This window comes from Manis pentadactyla, chromosome 11, assembly GCF_030020395.1.
Source record: "Manis pentadactyla isolate mManPen7 chromosome 11, mManPen7.hap1, whole genome shotgun sequence".
NCBI lineage: Eukaryota > Metazoa > Chordata > Mammalia > Pholidota > Manidae > Manis > Manis pentadactyla.
The window spans coordinates 54,329,107-54,353,995 of record NC_080029.1 but is presented as its reverse complement, the minus strand read 5'-3'; the positions used below and the strand labels follow the sequence as shown (position 1 = coordinate 54,353,995).

General features: G+C 35.8%; 1 protein-coding gene across 5 annotated transcripts in view; it reads right to left on the bottom strand.

Annotated features, from left to right (window-relative positions):
- Nucleotides 1-24,889, bottom strand: part of MIS18BP1 (MIS18 binding protein 1) — a 48,099-nt gene that overhangs the window by 16,177 nt on the left and 7,033 nt on the right. For all 5 annotated transcript variants that reach the window (XM_057488486.1, XM_036916898.2, XM_036916905.2 and 2 more), the window contains 7 exons: nucleotides 22,747-23,207; nucleotides 10,028-10,101; nucleotides 8,224-8,354; nucleotides 5,854-5,941; nucleotides 4,736-4,890; nucleotides 2,250-2,401; nucleotides 1,668-1,758 (listed from right to left, as the gene is read on the bottom strand). In XM_057488486.1, the coding sequence (XP_057344469.1) occupies nucleotides 1,668-1,758; nucleotides 2,250-2,401; nucleotides 4,736-4,890; nucleotides 5,854-5,941; nucleotides 8,224-8,354; nucleotides 10,028-10,101; nucleotides 22,747-23,207 (1,152 nt within the window). The remainder of the gene's footprint in view (nucleotides 1-1,667; nucleotides 1,759-2,249; nucleotides 2,402-4,735; nucleotides 4,891-5,853; nucleotides 5,942-8,223; nucleotides 8,355-10,027; nucleotides 10,102-22,746; nucleotides 23,208-24,889) is intronic.

Sequence of the window (24,889 nt, the reverse complement as noted above, 5' to 3'; positions counted from 1 at the left end):
TAACAATATTTTATGTCTATTACACCACTGTTTCTCAAATTTTCTTGAGTCTCAACTTTCATTGTCATTCCTCTACTTGGAAAGTTTCCTTCACTCATTTATAAAACAAATCACTACCAGCTTCAGTTCTACTCTCTAACCCACGTACTCTATAAACTTTCTCTTGATTCTCTCTGTCCCTGAATGAAAGCTCTTTCAAATTTCCAGTATACTTTAAAATAATGCCATGTTTCACAATGTGCCCTGATTATAATTACACAATTGTCCTTTCTTCAACTAGAAAATCTTTAACGGTAAGAATGTTGTGTTCATTTTTAGTTTTTTTTTTGCTGGCATTAATATAGAGTCTTTAACATATACAGTAGAGGCTAAACAAACATTTGTTAAATCAAGTCTTTGGAGGTAAAAACATTTAGGAGGCATAAGAGTACAGCAAGGGTTGCTAAAACCTTACTATGTATGTGATATATGAAATAGAAGCTGTCCTAGTTGAGGGAGTTAGAAGAATGTGGAACTCCATCTCCATGGCCCCATTCTCATTCCTAATCGTGGCCAAAGAGATGCACTTTTGCTGAACTCCCAAAATCTCCATGTAGCATCATGGGATAAAAACCAACATAGAACTTGGGAATCTTTATTATACTGTGTCACTAAAGAAAGGAAGTTAAAATGAGAGAAATTCTCCAATTTGAAACTTAAAACAGAAGCCAAATCAATTTCTAACCTTAAATTATCCAATTATAATTATAAATATATACAAATTGTAAATCACACCAATCATCATCAAGAAATACTACAAAAACTCATACATATTATGTGTCATTTTACAAGGTGAATGACTAAAATGAAAGACTGATGAGTACTAATGAATGCTGGGGAGAAAAGAAGCCTGTGAATTATATAATTCACAAAAGTGGTATTAACCAAAAGTAACAAGAAAGTTTCTACAAGATTTCTCAATTATATACCTTCATATTATGAGAGAAGTGTTCTAAGTCCTCACATAGATCTGACTGAAATGTTCAACTGGCAAGCTGAAGAATTTGAACTTTCTAATTTTGAACAAAGCACTTTATTCTGAATTTTTTAATTAAATATTTTGAATAAAGGTTCAACCTATTATGGAAACTTTAACTAAACTGTATGAACCTGGTAGTCTAAGTACTATTTCTTTCTCCTTTACTTCTTTAAGCACTTATAAATGCTCTTCACTTTCATTTCTTTTCACTTATAAGAAGAAATAAAATAGAAAAAAATGGTACTAAGCTGATGGACTTAACATGAAATTTCAAACTTGCTGTGTAGAAAAAAGGCTCTTTAAAATCTGAAAATCCACACTTACAGTAAACTATTGGTATTAAGTTGATAAAACTATTCTTGTTCTAAACATTCCTATATTTTAAGTGATGTATAATTTTGTGATGGTTTAAACAAAATTATTTTAAGTACATAGATTAAAGGAGGCAAACCTGTAACTAAATGTGATATTTGAAGTAATGGATTATTTTATTATGCTAATTTTATGTAAAAAATAGTCAAATATTTATAACCACTGAAATAGTTGGTTATATATAACTTTAGATTTAGAAATTGATGAGATCACTTTTATATTAAAAACATTTCGATAGTAACTTCTATTTATTACAAAACCAGCGAACATATATTACCTTGCTTCTCACTTTCATTTATCCTTTTGTTTGTTCTTCTTCCATAATTTTTGAGTTTCTTTGACATCTTTTTATATTCCCCAGTTAATTCCTTCAAAACAAATAACTTTTTATTTTAACAACTATTATCTACAAACATGACCTCAAGAATTTCCACAGTATGTATCAAGCATACACATTTCTAGGTACCTATACTACAAATTTCATTAGTGGAGGCATTCAAAAACTCATTTGCTAGAGCTTGGGCTTTGGAAGTACCATGTGAGTATCTACTGTCTTATGTATTTCCTTTACTTATTTATATTTAATACTCGTAATTTTTCAAGTGCTTTCATATGTATACTTTATTTAAGCCTATCTCTAAGAGCTAAAACTTTTGTTATTGTTAACTGCACTTTTCCAATGAGTCACTGGGAAAATAAATAGGAACACATTTACCTGAAGTGTCAAAACTAATGAAAAGTTGATACTTAATAAGTAAAACCCACGATCTCTGATTTGGTTCCAATCTTTTCAGTAGTATCACACACCACCCCTTTACACATCAAAGAGGCACATCAAAGAGGTACAGTAAAAGTTTACCTGATTAGAAAAGTCATATTCTTCTCCATTTTGAATAGTATTACTTATTTGGTCGTCTAGGAGTCTTAATGGTGGTTTATTTTGGTGATTACTATGGCAAACATTTAATTCTGTAGCTCCTGGCAACCTACTGTGCTTACTATTCTTCAGTTCTGTGAGTACAAAGATGGAGATTTCAATAAATGATTTTATAAATGATAAGTCACCATCCCACATTAAAGAATTCACTTACAGAAAAATATCTATCTGATGTCACAAATATTTGTTATAATTTGATTATGATACAAAGCAATTTTTATTTGGACAGAATCACTCTGCAAAGGGCTATATTTTGTTCAAATCATTTTTATTCTCTTAAAAAAAAACCAAAGAAACACTGGACAGCCATATTACTCATTATCACCTGCTTTGGTTCTCATTTGCAACATCTAAAGGCAAAATAGTAAGGCTAACCTAGTTCGTAATTACAAATTCCTGTTCATCTTATCTACATATCAACTAAAAAGAAAGCTAATAAGCTCTATTTCCTTTATGCTTTTGTATGCATATGGAATTATGTTCCAATTAGTTTATATACTCTAATATATCACTAATGCTAACTATGCTAAAGTATGCTAATTAAAATTTTGAGCAAAACCAAATTTTATAGTATACACTATAGGTTCAGCAAATGGTTATTGAGCTGATATTCTAGATAAGTTAAAAAGGACTCATAAACTATAAAAACATTTTTGTTATTCTAAAAGCTATTTGAAGATGCACAATGGATGATCCTAGCTCTTGAGATTACAGTAGTGAAGGAAGCTGATATTCTATCATTTATAATATACTCTGGTTAAGTGTAGTAACAGAAATAAAGTACTTTAATAACAATACTAAAGACATATAGATCATAGCACTAAATATGCAAAACCACATTTTAGATAAATCATTAAAATATATACACACAATCACTTATCACCTTAAATTAGCACTGGTTGGCAACTTTGCGTAACCTTAGTTATTTAATGTTAGATGTGTTTTTATTTTAGTGGTTTTACCATGGAAAGTGTAATGATAACTATGATAATAAAAGTATTAAGAGTCCCAATCACCACCACTCAAAAAACTAATATGAGGACATTCAGAGTTTTAACTATTTCATAAAACTAAGATCTAATGAATCATACTAGAAAAGTGATAAATATAAGAATGTATTACTATCTCACCTACACTGTGCTTCCCACAGGAAAGGCATCTTGTTTTACTCATCTCTAAGTTCCTAACAGCTGACACAGATCAAACTTATGGAAGGTGCTTTAAAATTTTTTTTAATGATTTTCCTTATGGATAAAGCTGGCAGGTAGAATAGTTTACCAAACTTTAGTTTTCTACATTTGTATTCTCAAACACTTTATCAATAATATTCACTCTTTAGTTCAAATTTCTGAAAAACTGCTTTAAGTAAAAGGAAAAGGCAGATAGGGAGAGGATAAGATCTAAGATTAAAGAAGATTAATAAATGATTGAAAGTGAGAGATACTTTTATGGATTTAAAAATTTAGGAGTAAAAAGAGTATACACTAGGTGCTGTAGCCCCAGGACTCTGAAATACTAAAGGTGGTCTAGCCATGACAATAATCAATATGGCTAATTTATGGGAAATAGGATGACTTTTGATAAAATGAGGAAGGGATGTGAAGGAATAAACAGTGAATATTCGCTAGCTCTGGGCAAGTAGTCATTTGCATATTTATTTCCTTCTCTGACTAGGAAGAATAGGCAAAGTTTCAAAGTGAAGAGAGGAACAGGGGAGTGGGGAGCAGTGGGATCGGGGAGTGGCATACAGGTACATTTAGTAAATCCAGTATGGTGCAATGTATTTGGCAGAAGCAATACTAAACTCTTTTAAGTTCTGTAAAGCATTTCATTACAAGGTCAAGGTAGAATTGGCAGAAATTTATATAACGGATTCTAGTAACTTTTACTCCTCTGTATTATCTGGAAAGGACTGTAAGTTAATGTTCATACTTCTTTGTGGGGGAGGTGGGATATGAGGCAGATTATAGTTTTGGCAAAGAGTTTACAAAGAACAGTTCTGCCAGCTACCTTTATAGCAATGATCATTCAAAAAACATGCCATTTCCTCCATGAAAGCTAACTGGTTTTGTCTCTTAACAGGAATGAAAGTTAGTACAAATACAGGCATCTTTAATACAGGTCTGAGGTAGGCTGGAGACCTAAATACCTTGTGGCTAGGAAACTAAAAGAACAATAATCATTCACTGGTATGTTTACCAGTGTCCTTGGTATTCTGATTAAAAGTAACACTTAATGAACTAGCTTGAATGCCGACTATGACTAGTTTCTCCTTAAGTAGTCAATAGAAGGAATTTTAGGGCAGTGTAAGTTAAGAGTTTAATACTACATACATGGTAATAATTAAACAAATGTAGGGCTCCTCTAAGAATTTACCACTATGCTGGAGTAGAAAAGAGCAAACATACCCAAATGATCACAGTCAAGGTCATAAGTGGTGCTGGCTCTTTGAAGGACATCTGTTTGGTTTTCTCCTACATCATTTTTCATTGATTTTCGTACATCAGAGACAAATCTTCTAGTTTTCTGCTTTTGTCTGGCCTTTCCCTCTTTTTCACAAGCCCTGAAATTAAGGATGGCATTTCTCCTCTAATATTTGTTCTCAAAAAATAAAAACAAAAAACTAAACCCACAAATAAACTCTCAGATAAAGCCCCCACCTCAACTCCTAGCGAAGTTTACCTTTAATCTTCCACCCCTTCCCCAACAAAGAACTCAAGTATAATATCTTAAGTGAAAAGACTCAAATATAACCTTCGTAAGTGCTTCCTATTCTATGCTCTTGTATTTCCTATTTAAGCTGATACACTACTATTTAACACCTGATACTATAAGAAAACTACAGAACAAATCCTGTCAAATGCCTACTTTTGGAAATAAAGTTTACTGAAACACAGACACATTCATTCAAGTACTATCTATGGTTGCTTTTCTGCTACAAAGACCAAGTTGAGTAGTTGTATTAGAGGCAGCATGCCCTTAAAAATACTTACTACCTGGCTAAGTAAATTGCCAACAGCTATTATAAGTTATATACATTGTGCTGTGAGAAATTAACTTAAATCACTGTATCCTTCTGAGTTCCTTAAGGGCAAGAATTAAATTCTTCTTTGTTTTCTCAGTGCTGAAAGTGTCTACTGAGACAGTAACAATGAAATAATTACTGAGGGAATGAAAGAAAAAAGAACCAAGAACTTTACACTCCTGTTTAACAGCTACATGCCTCTTAAAGGGTAAGTGATTAGAGGAGGATGCTCCTTGAAATATGTCAAAGGTTTCATTTTTCCTTTTAGATTTATTCCGTATGACAGAAATTCTAGTAGTCTTACTGATTCTGAAAATATAAGATCAAAGAGCTTCAAAATTGTTATTTCCAAAAAAAAGAAATTGAAACCACTCTACATTGGTTATGTGACTATATATATACTACATAAAGCTCTCAAATTTTATACCTAAAATGGGTACATTTTACCAAATGTTAATTATGTTTCAATAAAGTTTTTTAAAAAGTGAAAAGGTACATTACCTTAATTGCTCTAGAAAATTGTCAATGTAGTCTTTCCACTTTTCTGGAAAGCCAAACATAAACTTCCTTATGATATAATTTGGATATCCTATTTAACAATAAACAAAAAAAAATTATCTAAAAGCCTAGATTTTAAAGAAATGTCATTATTCATTGACTCATTCAAAAAATATATACTTATTGTTTACTATGTGCCAACCACTGTCATAGATACGAAGAAGTCAGAAGTTAACAAAACAAAAATTCCTGACTTGATGGAACTTGCCTTCTAGTGTAAAACAGAAAAAGCAAAACAAGAGGTAAATAACTTGCTTGTTAGCTGGCCATCTATGCTATGGAAAAAAATCATGCAGTTAAGGGGGATAGGGATACCACTGTGCTCAAGCTAAGAGAGAAGCAGCAGGGCAGGCTGCATTTTTAAAAAGGATAGAGAGGTTCTCACTGAAATGGCATCATTTGAGTAAACCCCTGAAAGATACGAGGGAGTGAATCATGTGGCAGTATGGGGTTAAAACCCTGGAAGCAGAAGGAACATAGCAAAAGGCTATGAGACAAAAGAGTATGCCTGGACTATCTGTAGAACAACAGAGATCAGTGTAGGTGAAATGAAGAGAGGAGAGGCTAGTGCTAAGAAGCTACTCAGACAGGTACTCTATTACCTAATAGAGGCAGTGGGGAAGCATGGGAGATTATAAGGCCTTGGTGTCATTTTATGCATGAAGCCATTTACTTTGGGTGAGATGGGAAGCTGTGAAGATTCTGAGCAAAGAAGTCAAAGGTTTTGACTTACTTTAATAGGACTGTATTAGCTGCTATTTTGCGAAGTGTCTGTGGAAGTACAAAGGGGAGAAACAGTAAGATGAGTTAGGTCTGAACCACAGTGGTCAGCAGAGACCTGAGTTCAGGAGACATTATGGAGATAATGCCAATAGGATGCCCTGACACACTAGATGTGGGTGTGAGGGAAACGAAGGATTTAATGATGTTTCCAAGGCCTTTGGTTAGGTACTGGAAGCATGGAAAGACTGTAGGCTAAGCAGACTTAAGAAAGAAGATCAGGTTTTAGACATATTAAGTTTGAGATGCCTATAGGCGTCCCAGTGGAGATGTTAAATGGACAAATGGAGAATGAGTTGAGTGGCTAAGGTAGTATTCTTGGTTATATATAGATTTGGCACTTATCACCATATAGATGAGATTCAAAACCTAAAAGAAATCAGAACACTAAGTGTAGAAAGAGATCTAGTCTATCCCATTATTTAGATGTAAAGAAGAGAAATATAAACAAAGAAAGAAAGAACAGGGAGTGAGGCAGCATGAAAATTGGATAATGGTATTTTAAAAGCCAAGTAAAGAAAGCATTTCAAGGAGGTAGGTGTGATTATCTGTACTAAGTGTATACTGGATTCAGTAATGTGGGAGGCCACTGGTGACTTCGATAGGTTGTCTTAGTGAAGAATTAAAGCATGATTAAAGTAAATTCAAGAAAAAAAATGGGGAAGAAGTAAAGAGGTATTCGATATAATAAATTTTCTGAGTTATTTTGTTATAAATAAGAGCAATAGTGGCTGAAAGAAGTGTGGTTAAAAGAGGGACTTTTTTTTGATAGAGGAAGGGAGAATTACTGGAGTGATAGCCTCGAATGAAGAGGGAAAATGGGAGCTAGAGTACAAATAGAGAGGCTGAGAGAGTCAGGAACATGGACACTTCATCCATAACAAAAGCAGGTACAGATGCAAGCAGTGAATAGATACGGTGCTGATGTTCTCCTCTGATGGTTCCTATTGCTCAGGCACTTCCCTCTTGGCCTCTCCCTGAGAGGGGGAAGGAGGAGGTATTGGAGATTTGTAAAAGTATGAAGTAGTCATCAAGGAGGATGGGAGAGTGAATGGATTAGGGACATGTGACAGAATACTAAGTGGCACTAAGCAACCACAACTTGTTGCTGGTAATCATAAATTTAAACTGCCAGGTGTTTTTCTTGAGCCACATTAGCTAAGTATTAAGGGACAGGCAGAAAATTTGATTATACCAGGATTATGCCAGGCAGACTCAACAAAGAGAAGAACTAGGGAGCTAAATTATATTCTTATTAGGAAATTCTTCACAAATAAGGAATATTTCACTTAAATTTTTAAAAATCACTGGACTTATTTAAACCATCAAGGAGGGTGATTAAATTAGAGAAAAATGATCAATGCATATAATAGTTTCACATAATGTGGTCAAATCTGTTTTAATATTTAGTTTTAACTGATTCATAATTTTAAATCACCTAATTAAAAATAAAAAAAATGTATATTACTGTTACAAGTATGGTTAATTGCTTCACTTATTAAAATAATTTATCAATTACTAATGAGTCATTACCTGCTTCTTTCATGGAAATCTGGTCAATCATTCCTTTTAATATATAAATGTTGCCTGATAAAGTCCTAAGTTTGTTGTGCTTAATCCGTTCTATAATTGCATTACTATGCCAATATATGTCAGTGATGTCTCTACAAGAAAAAAATTGCTTACTCAATGCCAAAATATTCACATTTTACCAGTAGTCACAAGGAACATATATAAGTATATAAATTTATTTAAAAAATTAATAACTGTGCTCCAGCTATAGAACATTATTAATCTAATTATAAAACATTTGAGAGTCAAACATTGTAGCAGAACTCAATTGCTTGGCTAATGTGATCCTCAGAGTATGTGCCACACTATGGCCAAACTATACCCCTAGTATGAAAATATATCATTAGCAAGGGAAGTAGGGGCCTTCTCTAAATACCTGGTGCTGACAGTGCTTACAACTCCACCTTAACTGATGCCGAAGAATGATTTCTCTGTCTCCTTCCTCAGGGTCGAGACTGTGTTAGCTTTCATGCAGTTATGGAGTTTGGACCAATTTCATCTTGTGTTTTTTTTATCCTCACTATATAGGCCTAATGTTTTTACCTTTCTCTTTTGGAAAGTACCTAAAGGAGGGTCCAGTTGGTAAATAAGAAGCTGTAGTATCAAATCACTGACCCATAAATCCACTCTTCCTATTTCATAAAATGAAGCTCAGATAAATACAAAATAGAACACATGAAGATGTATAAGATAAATGTTGAATTTGTCAGATAACTAGTAATAAATAATTGTGTAATAAGAAAGCTAAGTTTCTTTAATGTGATCAAATGGGGCTAAACCCATACATCATACTTTAACACAGTACGATGCATCTTGTTCTGTTTTTGCTTTGCTTTATTTAACCAACATTTAAATAGCATTATAAAAGCACTGTTCTCATGTCTTATAAATGTTAACTCACTTAAACCTCAGAATAACTCAAAAGGTAGGTAACATCACCATTGCGCAGATGAAGAAACTGAGACTGAAAGAAAGTAAGTCACTTGCCCATGTCATTCAACCAGTAACAGCAATGGGACTCCACAAAGGCACAAGCTGCCTCTTGGATATTATGGAAATGGGCACAAGGCTGAGAGAAATAGAGTAGGCAAGACTAATTTCTATATACTCAACTTAGAAACTTCTAGGTAAATATCTCAAACAGTCATATCCTGTCTTGTTTTATTACAATCCTTAATTAAAAAATTTTTTTTAAAAAAATCACTAAGAAATTGGTTTGAAGAACTGGAAATGGAGCTAATAGAGTGGCAGAATTAGGCAAAGCCCACTTACCTTCTGATGCTTTTGCTTTAGGGAGAACCAGAAAGTGCCAATGATTACTTAGTATGTAGCTGTATGACAAAGTTTTAAATAATTTTCATTCCTTTTCTGTTATCAGTAACTTATATCTAGTTGTCCCAATTTAGATGAGAGAATCTGGACTGAAATGCATGTAGTAAATATTAACTAATCACATATAATTAAGCAGATAATACCAGTCCACTTATAAGAACCTCTGAAAGAAATATGGCACTTGTGCATATAAATTTAAGCCATCACTATTTTAAAAATAATTTGACTTAACAGGCAGAAACAAGCAAGCTGGTTACAATCAACACAGCCAAGATCTGCAATTTTATTACTTTTTTGCCTTCAGTTTGTAACCTCATTAGAAAGTCTTTGTTTTGTAGGAAGATGCTATTTCTCACACATTTTCTTTTAAGCTCTTATACATAGGTATTTTATTTTAAATTTTATTAAAATAATATTGAAATGTTTTACTTACATCAATTTTCCTTCTACACATATAGCAGTGTTATCATTGATGATTTTAATCATCCATTCCTGTAGCTGGACTACCTAATCAAGCATAAAATGAAGTAAATATTTCCAGTGTTACTTGCAGCATAACCATTACAGTATCAACTTATATTAAATTAAAAGAAAAAATTTATTTAAGTAATCCAGAGGATTCCTTAGTGCCCATCTATAAAAGAATCACATTCTATTTTAAATAGCAATAAAGCAAAAACTCTTGTATATAATGAAACAGAAAAGATGAACACAGAGGGAGACTAACTGAGGTTTTTCTGCAGTTTATTCTACAATCCAGAATCATACTTTAAATATTCTTCTATCAAATATCTCAGCCACTGGAAAAAAAAACATCACCTAAAAACCTAAGATATCCATTAAAACACCAAGTCTCACAAGAGACCCAATAACCTGGAGAAAAAAAAGAATCATTTGTATTGTGTATATTTTACCATCACTCATACCTAAAAAATGAGAGCATTTTTTTTTTTTTGGTAAAGTTGATTTTGAGTTGCATTTTATTTTCTATAAACTATAAAGGTTATGTTAGTAATCTATATTCAACAATATTCTGCTCCAAAGCAAACATCTTAATAGCTCAGTGAATTCTTTATCTTAGGACAAATAAAATCCTTATTAAGCAATAAAGAAAAATTTCTGTGAAATTTGTGCTAAGAAATGGTTTTGACTGCATAATAATTTAACACTGAACTAATTCTGGTAAGAAATACAGCCAAAAGTCATAAAAAAACTAACTTGGGTAGCCATTTACTTTATATATAAAATTGTAAGTTTATATATAAAGACATTCTCCAGCGGTAGTTTTATGCTGAGTCAGGAAAAGATGCTAAAATGGAAGGGTGCTCTATTGTACTTTCCCTCAATTAGGTTTATTTTTTAAATTATAGGTAGGATTTGGGGAGGAGGCAATAGAATTCCTTTCTTTACTTCCACGTTTGGAACTACCTGAGACATCAAAGAATCAGTTAGATGGAGACGGTATTAAAAATAAAAGCGAATACTAGGCAGTGTTCTAAACACCTTAGATGCATTGACTCATGTTCTCCTAACACTGAAAGGCAGGTACTATTATCTTCACTTTACAAAGAAACTCTGTAAAGTCTAGTTAAATAAGTTGCCCATGTTACAGAGTTAATTAGTGGCACAGGTTGGCTACAACCTGAAAATTCTGACTCTAGAATCCTGTACCCTATTGCTTATACAAAATACCAAGATGTTCATTCATATTAATTCATTAAGTATTTGTAGAGCTATGTGCCAGGCACTGCTTTAGGCACTGGAGATTTAGCAAGACACAAAACAAAACAAAATGGCTACCCTGTTAGAGCAAAATGTGGGGTTAGTGTGGGGTGTAAACAAGTATAGTAGTGGTGGTGACATTCAAATAAACGGACAAATTAATGTGAGGCACTGATAATTACTATTAAAATAAGTATAAGGCATTAAATAACTGGAGATTGTCTTTTTTTGGCAGGATAGTCAGGAAAGTTCTTAGTATAGAGAACTGAATGAAGTTAGGAATGAGCCATAAGGATATCTGGGAATAGATTCTTCCAGGCAGAGGGAAAAGGTGCAAAGGCCCTGAGTAGGCATCATGGAAGGCACAGTAGCTTGAAAGGAGCAAGCAAGAGGGAATAAAAGATGAAATTGGATCTCTCCAGGATTAAAGTATGTAAAGTCCTGTAAACTATGATAAAGACTTAGTGTTTTCTTTTGAGATAAGAAGTTATTGGAGGATTCTGAACAGAGGAATGATGTGATTTAATATTTTAATGGGCTCCTGGGTAGAAATTGGACAATATAGATTCTAGCTTCTCTGGAAAACAGACCGAAGGTGAGGGAGGCAACAGTGGGAGCAGGGAGACCATTAGCCTAGTAAATTCAAGAGATTATAGTGCCCTGGACTAGGAAGTAGTGGTTGAGTAGTGAGAAGCAGCCAGATGCAGGACAGGAGAGTCAACAGGATTTATCCATGGTTTGCATGTGGAATATGAGAAAAACAAATATCCAAAATGAATCTAAAATTTTCTACTTATGTATTTGGGTGAATGGTATTATTATGTATTGATATGGGACACAATGGAGGAGAAAGTTTATGGGGAAGAAATCAAGAATTCAGCTTTGGACATGTTCGACTGAGATGCCTATTAGATATCAACGAAAAATCATATAGACAATTGCGTATCTGAGTGTGGGGTTTAAGAGAATGTTCTGCCCCTGAAGATATATATTTGGGAGCTGTGGGCAAAGGAATGGAATTTTAAAGCTATGGCACTGGATGATACAGACTCAAAGAGTGTGTAGGTAGTAGAGAATCAGTTTCTAGGTCTGATTTCTGAGGAATTCCAACCTTTGGATTGTGGCAGGTGGAGGAAGCAGCAAAGGGGAATGAAAAGGATGGCTAGTGAGGTAGTAGACAATAAGGAGATACACTAGAATCCAAAGAAAAAGGAATACAACATTTTGGGAAGGATGTAAGGTGTTTCGATTCACTGTGTTAAACCCTCCTGAGTGAAATAATAAGGAATTAGAATAATCATTGTTTGGTGATATGGATCTCACCAGTGAACCTGAAAAGAGCAATTTTCATTAAGTAGTGAATATGAGTGTCCAAAGTTTAACATGTTCAGGAGGAAATGAGAAGAATGAACACTGTAAATACACATACCTCTTTTAAGGTGTTTTGCTATTAACAAAAAAATGTGGTGGTAGCTGGAGTGGGATGGGAGTAAAAGGAAGGTGGAGTTTTCCTTTGCATTAAAAAAAAAAGCACACCATGTTTCAGCATGCTCATATGCTAATGGAAATGACCCAGAAGAGAGGAAAAAACTGCAGGGATGATTAGAGGGACAAAGTCCTTTAGGTGATAAGAGGGACTGGCCTTGAAAAGGAGTACAAATCGTTCATTCATTTTAGCAGAAGGGAAAACAGAGTATGTGGAAATAGTAGCAAGTAGATTGGTAGACTTGGTGATGGGAATTTGAAGTTCTCGATAAACTGAGGATGAGGGGAGAGGAGGTTTGGAGGTTTTAAGAGAGAAAAAGAGTGAGGTAAGTCAGAGCTTAGATAAGACTGACACATGACATGTACAAGGACTGACTGGCAACACTGAGAGCCAACTTAAGGTCTGCTGTAAAGTTCAGTGAGACCAGTCAGCATGGTTATGTTTTGTTCCAGCCATCTTCTGCTTCTCAGGTACAGGTATGTAGCAAAAGAAGAGTGAAATTTAATTAGGGTTAACAGTTTTGTCAGAGGAGGACAGAGGAAAAAGCAATAAAGAGAACTGAGAGTTTAGTCAAGGGTATGGTTATAATGACAGACCACAGAATCTATGTAAGGTAAATAGGCAAATGAAAGCAGAGAGTTGATGGATTTCAGGTTGTCTCAGTGGGGTAAAGTGTTGATAGTGGGAGAAGAATAGAGGTGGACCGATCTGGAAAGACAGGAGTTGGTGGTGAGAGAGTGGGATGCTTGAAAGTGAGAATCTGGTGCATGTACTGGCAAAGACAAGGTGGTAGAGGTGAATGGGAAGGAATGGTCACTGAAGATCAAGAATTCAAGGAGGCTGGATAGATCATCTGTATGGACTTTGGTATCAGCAGAGTTGAAGACATAAGTCGTTGCGGAGGAGAAAGTAATAGGTGTCAAAATACTTCAATAGGAATGGCAAGGTCATGACTAAGAGGCTGTATCATATATGAATACAAGAGGGGTACAGATGGCAAAGTCTTACATCATGTGCTTCAGAGAAGCTGGGGAGGGGAAAGGAGTGGTTTAGGACAGAAGGACAAATGGCCTAAAATAGTGATGAGGAACAAGAGAGACACACATTGTATCATTCTAGGTCCAATGGAATGAGGGATATGGGAGAAAAAAGAGCCATTATTTAAAAGAAGTAATATTTTGAAGGTTAAGAAATTTCATAGCAAACTGAAAATATAACATTTTCCTGATGATATATATTTAGTTTAAGAGGGCACAATGTAATGTTTGCAGAATTGGAGATGAGTGAGAGATTGGGTCACACTCAGGTGATTTACAGAAATGCACAGACATAAGAGTCCTGGGAGCCATGGTTGTCTCATAGTAAGTGAGATAAACAGCATTGTAGAGAAAATAGAATTAGTGCTTTGGGGTCTCTGAGAACAGCTGTCTTCAAACTTCTTGCTCAACCTACTTTACACATTTCTAAGGCAACACCTAAAATTTCTCATCATAAGTCTAAATATTTGCAAATAATGCAATTTCCAGTGAATACACTAATATAAAACTTTGTTACATCACTTTAAAATTTAGATGGAATTTAAATACCACCTCCATTTGATACCATCATCATCCTTTTAAAAATTAACAAACCTGGAGAGGCGGAGCCAACATGGCGGCGTGAGTAGGACAGTGGGAATCTCCTCCCAAAAACATATATACTTTTGAAAATACAACAAACACAACTAGCCCTAAAAGAGAGACCAGAAGACGCAGGACAGTGGCCAGACTGCAGCTACACCAGCGAGAACCCAGCGCCTGGTGAAAGGGGTAAGATACAAGCCCCGGCCCGGCGGGACCCGAGCGCCCCTCCCCCCAGCTCCCGGCGGGAGAACAATAGGCAGAGCGGGAGGGAGACGGAGCCCAGGACTGCCGAACACCCAGCCCCAGCCATCCGGGCCAGAGCGCAGACACAGTACGTGCCCAGGGGGCCCTGGATACTGGGGAAACAGGGAGTAAGACCTCTGAGCGGGAGCCGAAGCTGATGCCCCTGTGACAAAGAAAAGCGGGGGCTTTTTGAAAGTCTTAAAGGGACAGGGACTTAACAGCTTGACGGAAACAACCCAGGTCACAGTACAGCAGCTGGAAATTACAGGGAAAACCGGGTGCACTAACCCCCTGGGCAACAGCTCTGAGACCCCTCACGGAGGCAAACAGTCAAGCAGCCCCCCCATCCATTACCCCACCGGGCGCTGCGAAAGCAGAGAAGCAGCCTGAGACAAATTCCGCCCACAGAAAGGGAAATTTCTCCCTTCCGGCCAGGCAAGACACAAAGACCCAGTCTACACGCAATTACCCAACAGAAGCCACTAGGGGTCGTAGTTGTCCCAGTAAAGAAAGGCCAGTAGCAAGTGAAAATTTTGGCCCTCCCAGCTGACAGTCAATAGCACCTGTCAACATGAAAAGGCAAAAAAATATGATCCAGACAAGACTAACCCAGACAGCTTCGGCATCTGCTACATCTTCCCCTGAGAAGGAATCTGGGGAGATAGATTTAGCCAGTCTTCCTGAAAAAGAATTCAAAACAAAAGTCATAACCATGCTGATGGACTTGCAGAGAAATATGCAAGAACTAAGGAAGGAGAATTCAGAAATAAAACAAGCTCTGGAAGGACTTCAAAACAGAATGGACGAGATGCAAGAGACCATTAATGGACTAGAAAACAGAGAACAGGAACGCAGAGAAGCTGATGCAGAGAGAGATAAAAGGATCTCCAGGAATGAAAGAATTTTGAGAGCTGAGTGATCAAACTAAAAGGAACAATATAAGAATCATAGGTATTCCAGAAGAAGTAGAGAGAGAAGAGGGGATAGAAAATGTCTTTGAAGAAATAATTGCTGAAAATTTCCCCAAACTAGGGGAAGAAATGGCCTCTCAGACCACAGAGGTACACAGAACTCCCATGACAAGGGATCCAAGGAGGGCAACACCAAGACACATAATAATTAAAATGGCAAAGATCAAAGACAAGGACAAAGTATTACAGGCAGCCAGAGAGAAAAAAAAAGGTTACCTACAAAGGAAAACCCATCAGGCTATCATCAGACTTCTCAACAGAAACCCTACAGGCCAGAAGAGAATGGTATGATATACTTAATGCAATGAAACAGAAGGGCCTCAAACCAAGACTACTGTATCCAGCACGAATATCATTTAAATATGAAGGAGGGATTAAACAATTCCCAGACAAGCAAAAGTTGAGGGAATTTGCCTCCCACAAACCACCTCTACAGGGCATCCTACAGGGACTGCTCTAGATGGGAGCACTCCTAAAAAGAGCACACAACAAAACACCCAACATATGAAGAAGGGAGGAGGAATAAGAAGGGAGAGAAATAAAGAATCATCAGACTGTGTTTATAATAGCTCAACAAGCGAGTTAAGTTAGACTGTAAGATAGTAAAGAAGCTAACCCTAAACCTTTGGTAACCACAAACTTAAAGCCTGCAATGGCAATAAATTCATACCTTTCAATAATCACCCTAAATGTAAATGGACTGAATGCACCAATCAAAAGACACAGAGTAATAGAATGGATAAAAAAGCAAGATCCATCCATATGCTGCTTACAAGAGACTCACCTCAAACCCAAAGACGCGCACAGACTTAAAGTCAAGGGATGGAAAAAGATATTTCAAGCAAACAACAGAGAGAAGAAAGCAGGTGTTGCAATTCTGGTATCAGACAAAACAGACTTCAAAATAAAGAAAGTAACAAAAGACAAAGAAGGACATTACATAATGATAAAGGGCTCAGTCCATCAAGAGGATATAACCATTATAAATATATATGCACCCAATACAGGAGCACCAACATACCTGAAACAAATATTAATAGAACTAAAGGAGGAAATAGAATGCAATGCATTCATTCTAGGAGACTTCAACACACCACTCACTCCAAAGGACAGATCCACCAGACAGAAAATAAGTAAGGACACAGAGGCACTGAACAACACACTAGAACAGATGGACCTAATAGACATCTACAGAACTCTACATCCAAAAGCAACAGGATACACATTCTTCTCAAGTGCACATGGAACATTCTCCAGAATAGACCACATACTAGGACACAAAAAGAGCCTCAGTAAATTCCAAAAGATGGAAACCCTACCAACCAACTTTTCAGACCACAAAGGCATTAAACTAGAAATAAACTGTTCAAAGAAAGCAAAAAGGCTCACAAACACATGGAGGCTAAACAACACGCTCCTAAATAATCAATGGATCAATGACCAAATCAAAATGGAGATCCAGCAATATATGGAAACAAATGACAACAACAACACTAAGCCCCAACTTCTGTGGGACACAGCAAAAGCAGTCTTAAGAGGAAAGTATATAGCAATCCAAGCATATTTAAAAAAGGAAGAGCAATCCCAAATGAACGGTCTAATGTCACAACTATCGAAATTGGAAAAACTAGTACAAATGACGCCTAAGGTCAGCAGGAGGGACATAATAAAGATCAGAGAAGAAATAAATAAAATTGAGAAGAATAAAATAATAGCAAAAATCAATAAAACCAAGAGCTGGTTCTTCGAGAAAATAAACAAAATAGATAAGCCTCTAGCCAGACTTATTAAGAGGAAAAGAGAGTCAACACAAATCAACAGTATCAGAAATGAGAAAGGAAAAATCACGAAGGACCCCGCAGAAATACAAAGAATTATTAGAGACTACTATGAAAACCTATATGCTAACAAGCTGGGAAACCTAGGAGAAATGGACAACTTCCTAGAAAAATACAACCTTCCAAGACTGACCCAAAAAGAAACAGAAAATCTAAACAGACCAATTACCAGCAACGAAATTGAAGCGGTAATCAAAAAACTACCAAAGAACAAAACCCCCAGGCCAGATGGATTTACCTCGGAATTTTATCAGACATACAGAGAAGACATAATACCCATTCTCCTTAAAGTTTTCCAAGAAATAGAAGAGGAGGGGATACTCCCAAACTCATTCTATGAAGCTAACATCACCCTAATACCAAAACCAGGCAAAGACACCACCAAAAAAGAAAACTACAGACCAATATCCCTGATGAACGTAGACACAAAAATACTCAACAAAATTTTAGCAAACCGAATTCAAAAATACATCAAAACCATCGTACACCATGACCAAGTGGGATTCATCCCAGGGATGCAAGGATGGCACAACATTCGAAAGTCCATCAATATCATCCACCACATCAACAAAAAGAAAGACAAAAACCACATGATCATCTCCATAGATGCTGAAAAAGCATTTGACAAAGTTCAACATCCATTCATGATAAAAACTCTCAGCAAAATGGGAATAGAGGGCAAGTACCTCAACATAATAAAGGCCATCTATGAAAAACCCACAGCCAACATTATATTGAATAGCGAGAAGCTGAAAGCATTTCCGCTGAGATCGGGAACTAGACAGGGATGCCCACTCTCCCCACTGTTATTTAACATAGTACTGGAGGTCCTAGCCACGGCAATCAGACAAAACAAAAAAATACAAGGAATCCAGATTGGCAAAGAAGAAGTCAAACTGTCACTATTTGCAGATGACATGATACTGTACATAAAAAACCCTAAAGACTCCACCCCAGAACTACTAGAACTGATATCGAATACAGCAAAGTTGCAGGATACAAAATCAACACACAGAAATCTGTGGCTTTCCTATATACCAACAATGAACCAACAGAAAGAGAAATCAGGAAAACAACTCCATTCACAATTGCATCAAAAAAAATAAAATACCTAGGAATAAACCTAACCAAAGAAGTGAAAGACTTATATTCTGAAAACTACAAGTCACTATTAAAAGAAATTAAAGGGGACACTAACAGATGGAAACGCATCCCATGCTCATGGCTAGGAAGAATTAATATCGTCAAAATGGCCATCCTGCCCAAAGCAATATACAGATTTGATGCAATCCCTATGAAACTACCAGCAACATTCTTCAATGAACTGGAACAAATAATTCAAAAATTCATATGGAACCACCAAAGACCCCGAATAGCCAAAGCAATCCTGAGAAAGAAGAATAAAGTAGGGGGGATCTCACTCCCCAACTTCAAGCTCTATTATAAAGCCATAGTTATCAAGACAATTTGGTACTGGCACAAGAACAGAGCCACAGACCAATGGAACAGACTAGACAATCCAGACATTAACCCAGACATATATGGCCAATTAATATTTGATAAAGGAGCCATGGACATACAATGGCGAAATGACAGTCTCTTCAACAGATGGTGCTGGCAAAACTGGACAGCTACCTCTAGGAGAATGAAACTGGACCATTGTCTAACCCCATATACAAAAGTAAACTCAAAATGGATCAAAGACCTGAATGTAAGTCACGAAACCATTAAACTCTTGGAAGAAAACATAGGCAAAAACCTCTTAGACATAAACATGAGTGACCTCTTCTTGAACATATCTCCCCGGGCAAGGAAAACAACAGCAAAAATGAACAAGTGGGACTATATTAAGCTGAAAAGCTTCTGTACAGCAAAAGACACCATCAATAGAACAAGAAGGATCCCTACAGTATGGGAGAATATATTTGAAAATGACACATCCGATAAAGGCTTGACGTCCAGAATATATAAAGAGCTCACATGCCTCAACAAACAAAAAACAAATAACCCAATTAAAAAATGGGCAAAGGAACTGAACAGACGGTTCTCCAAAAAAGAAATACAGATGGCCAACAGACACATGAAAAGATGCTCCACATCGCTAATTATCAGAGAAATGCAAATTAAAACTACAATGAGTATCACCTCACACCAGTAAGGATGGCTGCCATCCAAAAGACAAACAACAACAAATGATGGCGAGGATGTGGAGAAAGGGGAACCCTCCTACACTGCTGGTGGGAATGTAAACTTGTTCAACCATTGTGGAAAGCAGTATGGAGGTACATCAAAATGCTCAAAACAGACCTACCATTTGACCCAGGAATTGCACTCCTAGGAATTTACCCTAAGAATGCAGCAATCAAGTATGAGAAAGACCAGTGTACCCCTATGTTTATCGCAGCACTATTTACAATAGCCAAGAATTGGAAGCAACCTAAATGTCCATCGATAGAGGAATGGATAAAGAAGATGTGGTACATATACACAATGGAATACTACTCAGCCATAAGAAAAGGGCAAATCCAACCATTTGCAGCAACATGGATGGAGCTGGAGGGTATTATGCTCAGTGAAACAAGCCAAGCAGAGAAAGAGAAATACCAAATGATTTCACTCATCTGTGGAATATAAGAACAAAGGAAAAACTGAAGGAACAAAACAGCAACAGAATCACAGAACTCAAGAATGGACTAACAGGTACCAAAGGGAAAGGGACTGGGGAGGATGGGTGGGTAGGAATAAGGTGGGGAGAAGTAGGGGGGTATTAAGATTAGCATCCATAGCGGGGTGGGAGAAAGGGGAGGGCTGTACAACACAGAGAAGACAAGTAGTGATTCTACAACAGTTTGCTACGCTGATGGACAGTGACTGTAAAGGATTATATAGGGGGGACCTGGTATAGGGGAGAGCCTAGTAAACAAAGTATTCGTCATGTAAGTGTAGATTAATGATTAAAAAAAAAAAAAAAAAAAAAAAGCAGTTCCTATGTGGTGACCTCTAATGAGTTCTACACAATGATATAAAGGGCATATAAAAGTGTAGGCAAAGGGTCTGTTTGTGTTTATACAGAGGATCAAAGCCTAATTTGGCTACCCCAAAAATGAACTAAGATACGATATGAAAAAGAACTTCCAACATCAGCACTCTCGGGAAGACTCATGACAGAAGATGATCAGCAAAAAAAAAAAACTCCAACAAAGATCCACGCACTGTCACAGGTGTAGATGCACTCATCCCACCAGTTCCTGGACTTGCCATGGGAATGATGAAGGAGATATCTAAGCTGGCCTGTGCATACAGTAAAACAAAAATTGGACTGGATCTATACTGTTGGAACTCAACCAAGAATTAGGAGAAGTGCAAATTGTAGCACTCCAAAATCTTACAACCACAGACTATTTATCGTTAAAAGAACATATGGGATATGAACAGTCCCCAGGAATGGGTTGTTCTAGTTTATCTGAATTCTCTCAGACTGTTTAAGTTCAGTCGGACAATATCCACCATATCATAGATAAGTTTTCACAAATGCCTAAGGTGCCTAACTGGTTTTCTTGGTTTCACTGGAGATGGCTGGTAATTACAGGTATGCTTTGGTTAGGTAACTATATTCCTATTATGTTAATGTGTGTGCACAATCTAATTAGTAGTTTAAAACCTATCCATGCTGAAGTTACTCTACAAGAAGATATGTCAAAGAAATAATCAATCTTCCCAGGTTTTCTTCTGCCTGCTACTTCTATAGCTTTTCTTCTTCCTACCTAATCACAACCTTTAAATAGAACTCGTGCCACATGTCGAATTTACCGAGTATCATAATTCTTCTAAGTGGTAAAGACACCTCAAGACAAATGCTGGGCATAGAAGCCACAGGGCATAAATATGCAAAGAAGTAAAAAGCTAACCTTTTCAAACAATAAGGCTTCTCTCTCACTTACCAACTTAACATTTCCCTGTATGGCCCCGGAAGATGACTGGTTAGCCAGAGACGGGTAAGATTCCTCAAGAGAGGAACAACCTAAGACAGGCACAGTCGCAGGGGGCCATGTGGTGAGAAAATGGGGAGCAGCAGAGGTGAGGCTTAGAACCTCCCCCCTCATGTTCTGAGAGAAATCTTCTGCATACATGGATGTTTATTGCCCTCGTCTAGCTCGGATTAACACATAGTCTACAGGCACACACCTGATCATCTACATTTGCTCTCTTACAACACTAAACTCTGTTTTCTACCTTTATCTCGTATCTACCTACTTCAGCATTTTATTAAAAATAATAATAATAGAGAAATGTGGTATCCACATATAAATCAAGTTTAAAAATCAAATGAATATTCATATTTGAACTGTGTATAGTTCATAATGCATGAACAAAACCGAAAGCTTCTGTGATGACTGCCCTTGCACTGTTCACCATGTAACTTATTCACTATGTAAGAATTTGTGCTCCATGTAAGAATTTGTTCGTTATGCATCAGAAGATTGGAGACTGACGAAAATTAGGCTTGGGGTGGATTAATGATTGTGCATTGAGTATTGACCCCCCTATACAGAAATGTATTGTGGTTAACAACTATTTGATCAATAAATATGAGAGATGCCCTCACAAAATATATATATATACATATATATATATATAAACACACTTCCAATTGTAAAATAAATAAGTAACCGGGATGTAATGTATAGCATAAGGAATATAGTCAAAATATTGTAACAACCTGGTATGGTGATACCTGGTACCTAGAATTATCATGTATATAAATGTTGAATCACTGTGTTGTACACCTGAAACTAATGTAATGCAATACTGTTGTCAACTACCCTTCAATAATAAAAAATAAAAATAAATAAATAAATTAATTAATTAATTAAAAAAAAAAATTAACAAACCTTTAACAATTGGACATTTTACAATGTGTCTTCCAAAAGTCTACTATTACTTTATATTAGTTCTCTAATCTTCAGATACTACAATTCCTTTCTCTCTTAATTCGTACCCAAGATAAGAAAAAAACAGGAATGAACTCAGTATTCATCCCCAAAGGGAGTAAGTAAATGGTTGAAGGCTGTACAATAAAATAAATTATGACTTAATACCTAGGTCTTCTTACTTTCAACATACTGTTCTTTTCACTAGGCCACATTGCTTCTACATTAAGTAACAATAAAACACAAAAATGAAGCTGTTAATAATGACAGATAGAACTCAAGCTCTTCAAGAATGGGGGTAAAATCAGAAATACACATCTGCCTTTAAAGTTTTCCTACCTTGTTTTTTTTAACTCCATTTGTAATAGTTTGAAATATAGTTGGAGGAGAAAGCTTTGAAGCATTTCTTTTCAATTTCCGAGGTATTGTTATATGAAATCTTGGAGTTGCAAGCACAATTTTACAGGTATCATTCATGGAACCTGGAAGGTCAGTTTCTCTGGGCACTGTTATCTCATTTCCTTCTTTAATTTCCTGCTGTAAAGTCCCTTCTGTTGTCACCGTACTATCAGAAACCATTAATTGACTGCCATTTTTAATAGGAACACAGATAGTATCAATAGTAGTATTTTGGGATTTTTCATAGGCAGAATCAGTGCCTTCTAAAACAAACGTGTCCTTTTTGGACTTTGTGGTTGCAACTGTATTCTCCTTAGAGTGAAGAATCCGTCCAGCTAATGCCTTGTTTGAGACTCCTGTAGCTGAAACACCTTCATGTTCTTGGTTCAGAACTGGAAGCTCTGCAAAAAATACAAAACCAAGCAAAACTTATTAGGAGAATCATATGAAATTAAGAGAGAGAAACAGAACAATTTAAAAGTGGCTCTTGCTTTTACAATTCAGTTTTTTATCCAGTCAATGCTTATTGCCTACACAAATTAAATAATTATCTAGAACATTTAACCATACAAATAAACTAAAAACAAAACAAAAGCTTTTCTCATAAGTTAAATTGTGCCAAGGTGCTTTCTTTTCTTGTTGACACTGAATCTTTTGCTCAACTGGAAGGAAAATATTATTTGATGATTCTAACAGAACTTCTTGGACTGGGGTTGATTTTTTATTTAAAGGGAAAGGAAAGTGAGTTGTATTAGTCACTGAGAGGGGAAAAAAGGCCTTTTAAAAAATATAAACACAAGCTCAGTAATAATGAGACCAATATGATATACTTTTTAAATTTACCTAAGTTTTCCCTATATCTTCTCATGTCTTCCATCCAATCTCCTTTCTTACATTATGCTGAGAAAGAATTTTTTAAAAATCTCCACATGTTATGACTTGCCAGCTCTAGACAAAAGGACTTAGAAGCTTAGAGATCTAGGATAAAATTCTGGTGCTGCCACAAGTAAGATATGTATATGTTAAGATTATATATGAAGTGCCACTCAGTTTTAAAAATTGTTTCTGGTTGCTGTAAATATCTAAAACGTGCAAGAACAATTGAAAAGTTTTAACTTATACATTAAAAATAAAAATGTTGAGACTCAGCTATAATTTATACCCCTTTGACATCATTTAGCAAGCCTTCAAAGGCAAAGTATGGCAGGTTTATTAACTAGAAAAATGGGGATTAATAGCATTACTTATATTTTATTCTGCTATACATCCTAGTTTGAGTTTTTTTTAAAATATAGAAATGGGTTTTGTTCACACAATAAGGGGGGTAATAGACTTAAAATTGTACAGAGAAGGAAAAACTATTATTTTTTATATTTAATTAAAAAATTACACTTGAGTGGGGAGGACTTGATAATATGGGTGAATGTAATAAACACAATGTTGCTCATGTGAAACCTTCATAAGAGTGTATCAATGATACCTTAATAAAAAGAAAAATATATATTATACTTAAAGTGATAGTGCTTATGCTTTAATAAGTATGCTGCTTTTGTCTCAGAAATCTTAATATAAAGATTTTTATTTTAATGACATGTCATAAAAGAAGGGTAAGTTTCTTTAGCTCCTTCTATTAAAAATGGCAGGGCAATGCAGTAAAGACAAGTAGGTAATTTAATCAAATACAACATTCTGTAGAACCTGGGTCATTTATTTGAGTCCAAGGTCATGCAGAAACTCTCCAAAAGATGTTTGTGAAATCACATACAGGACAAAATTTGTGTATTATATGTGCATTTTCTGAGGAAAGATTCACTAGATTTCCAAAGCAGTTATTTCTTCATCTCATTACACTTTATATATAAAACATGCTTTAATTAATGTGCTCTATTTCATTTGCGTCTCCCTTTTTGCCTAGGATCTAAGAAATTTTGCCAGGTTATTTTGTATACTCCCCCACCTCCATCCTAGACTCCCTTAGAAAACTCTGCTTTTTATGTCCAAATGTATCACTCCTTGAAATGCAACAATACATCCACAGTCTATTGTGGGCTTTCTAATAGTAAGACATAGAACAGACATAAGC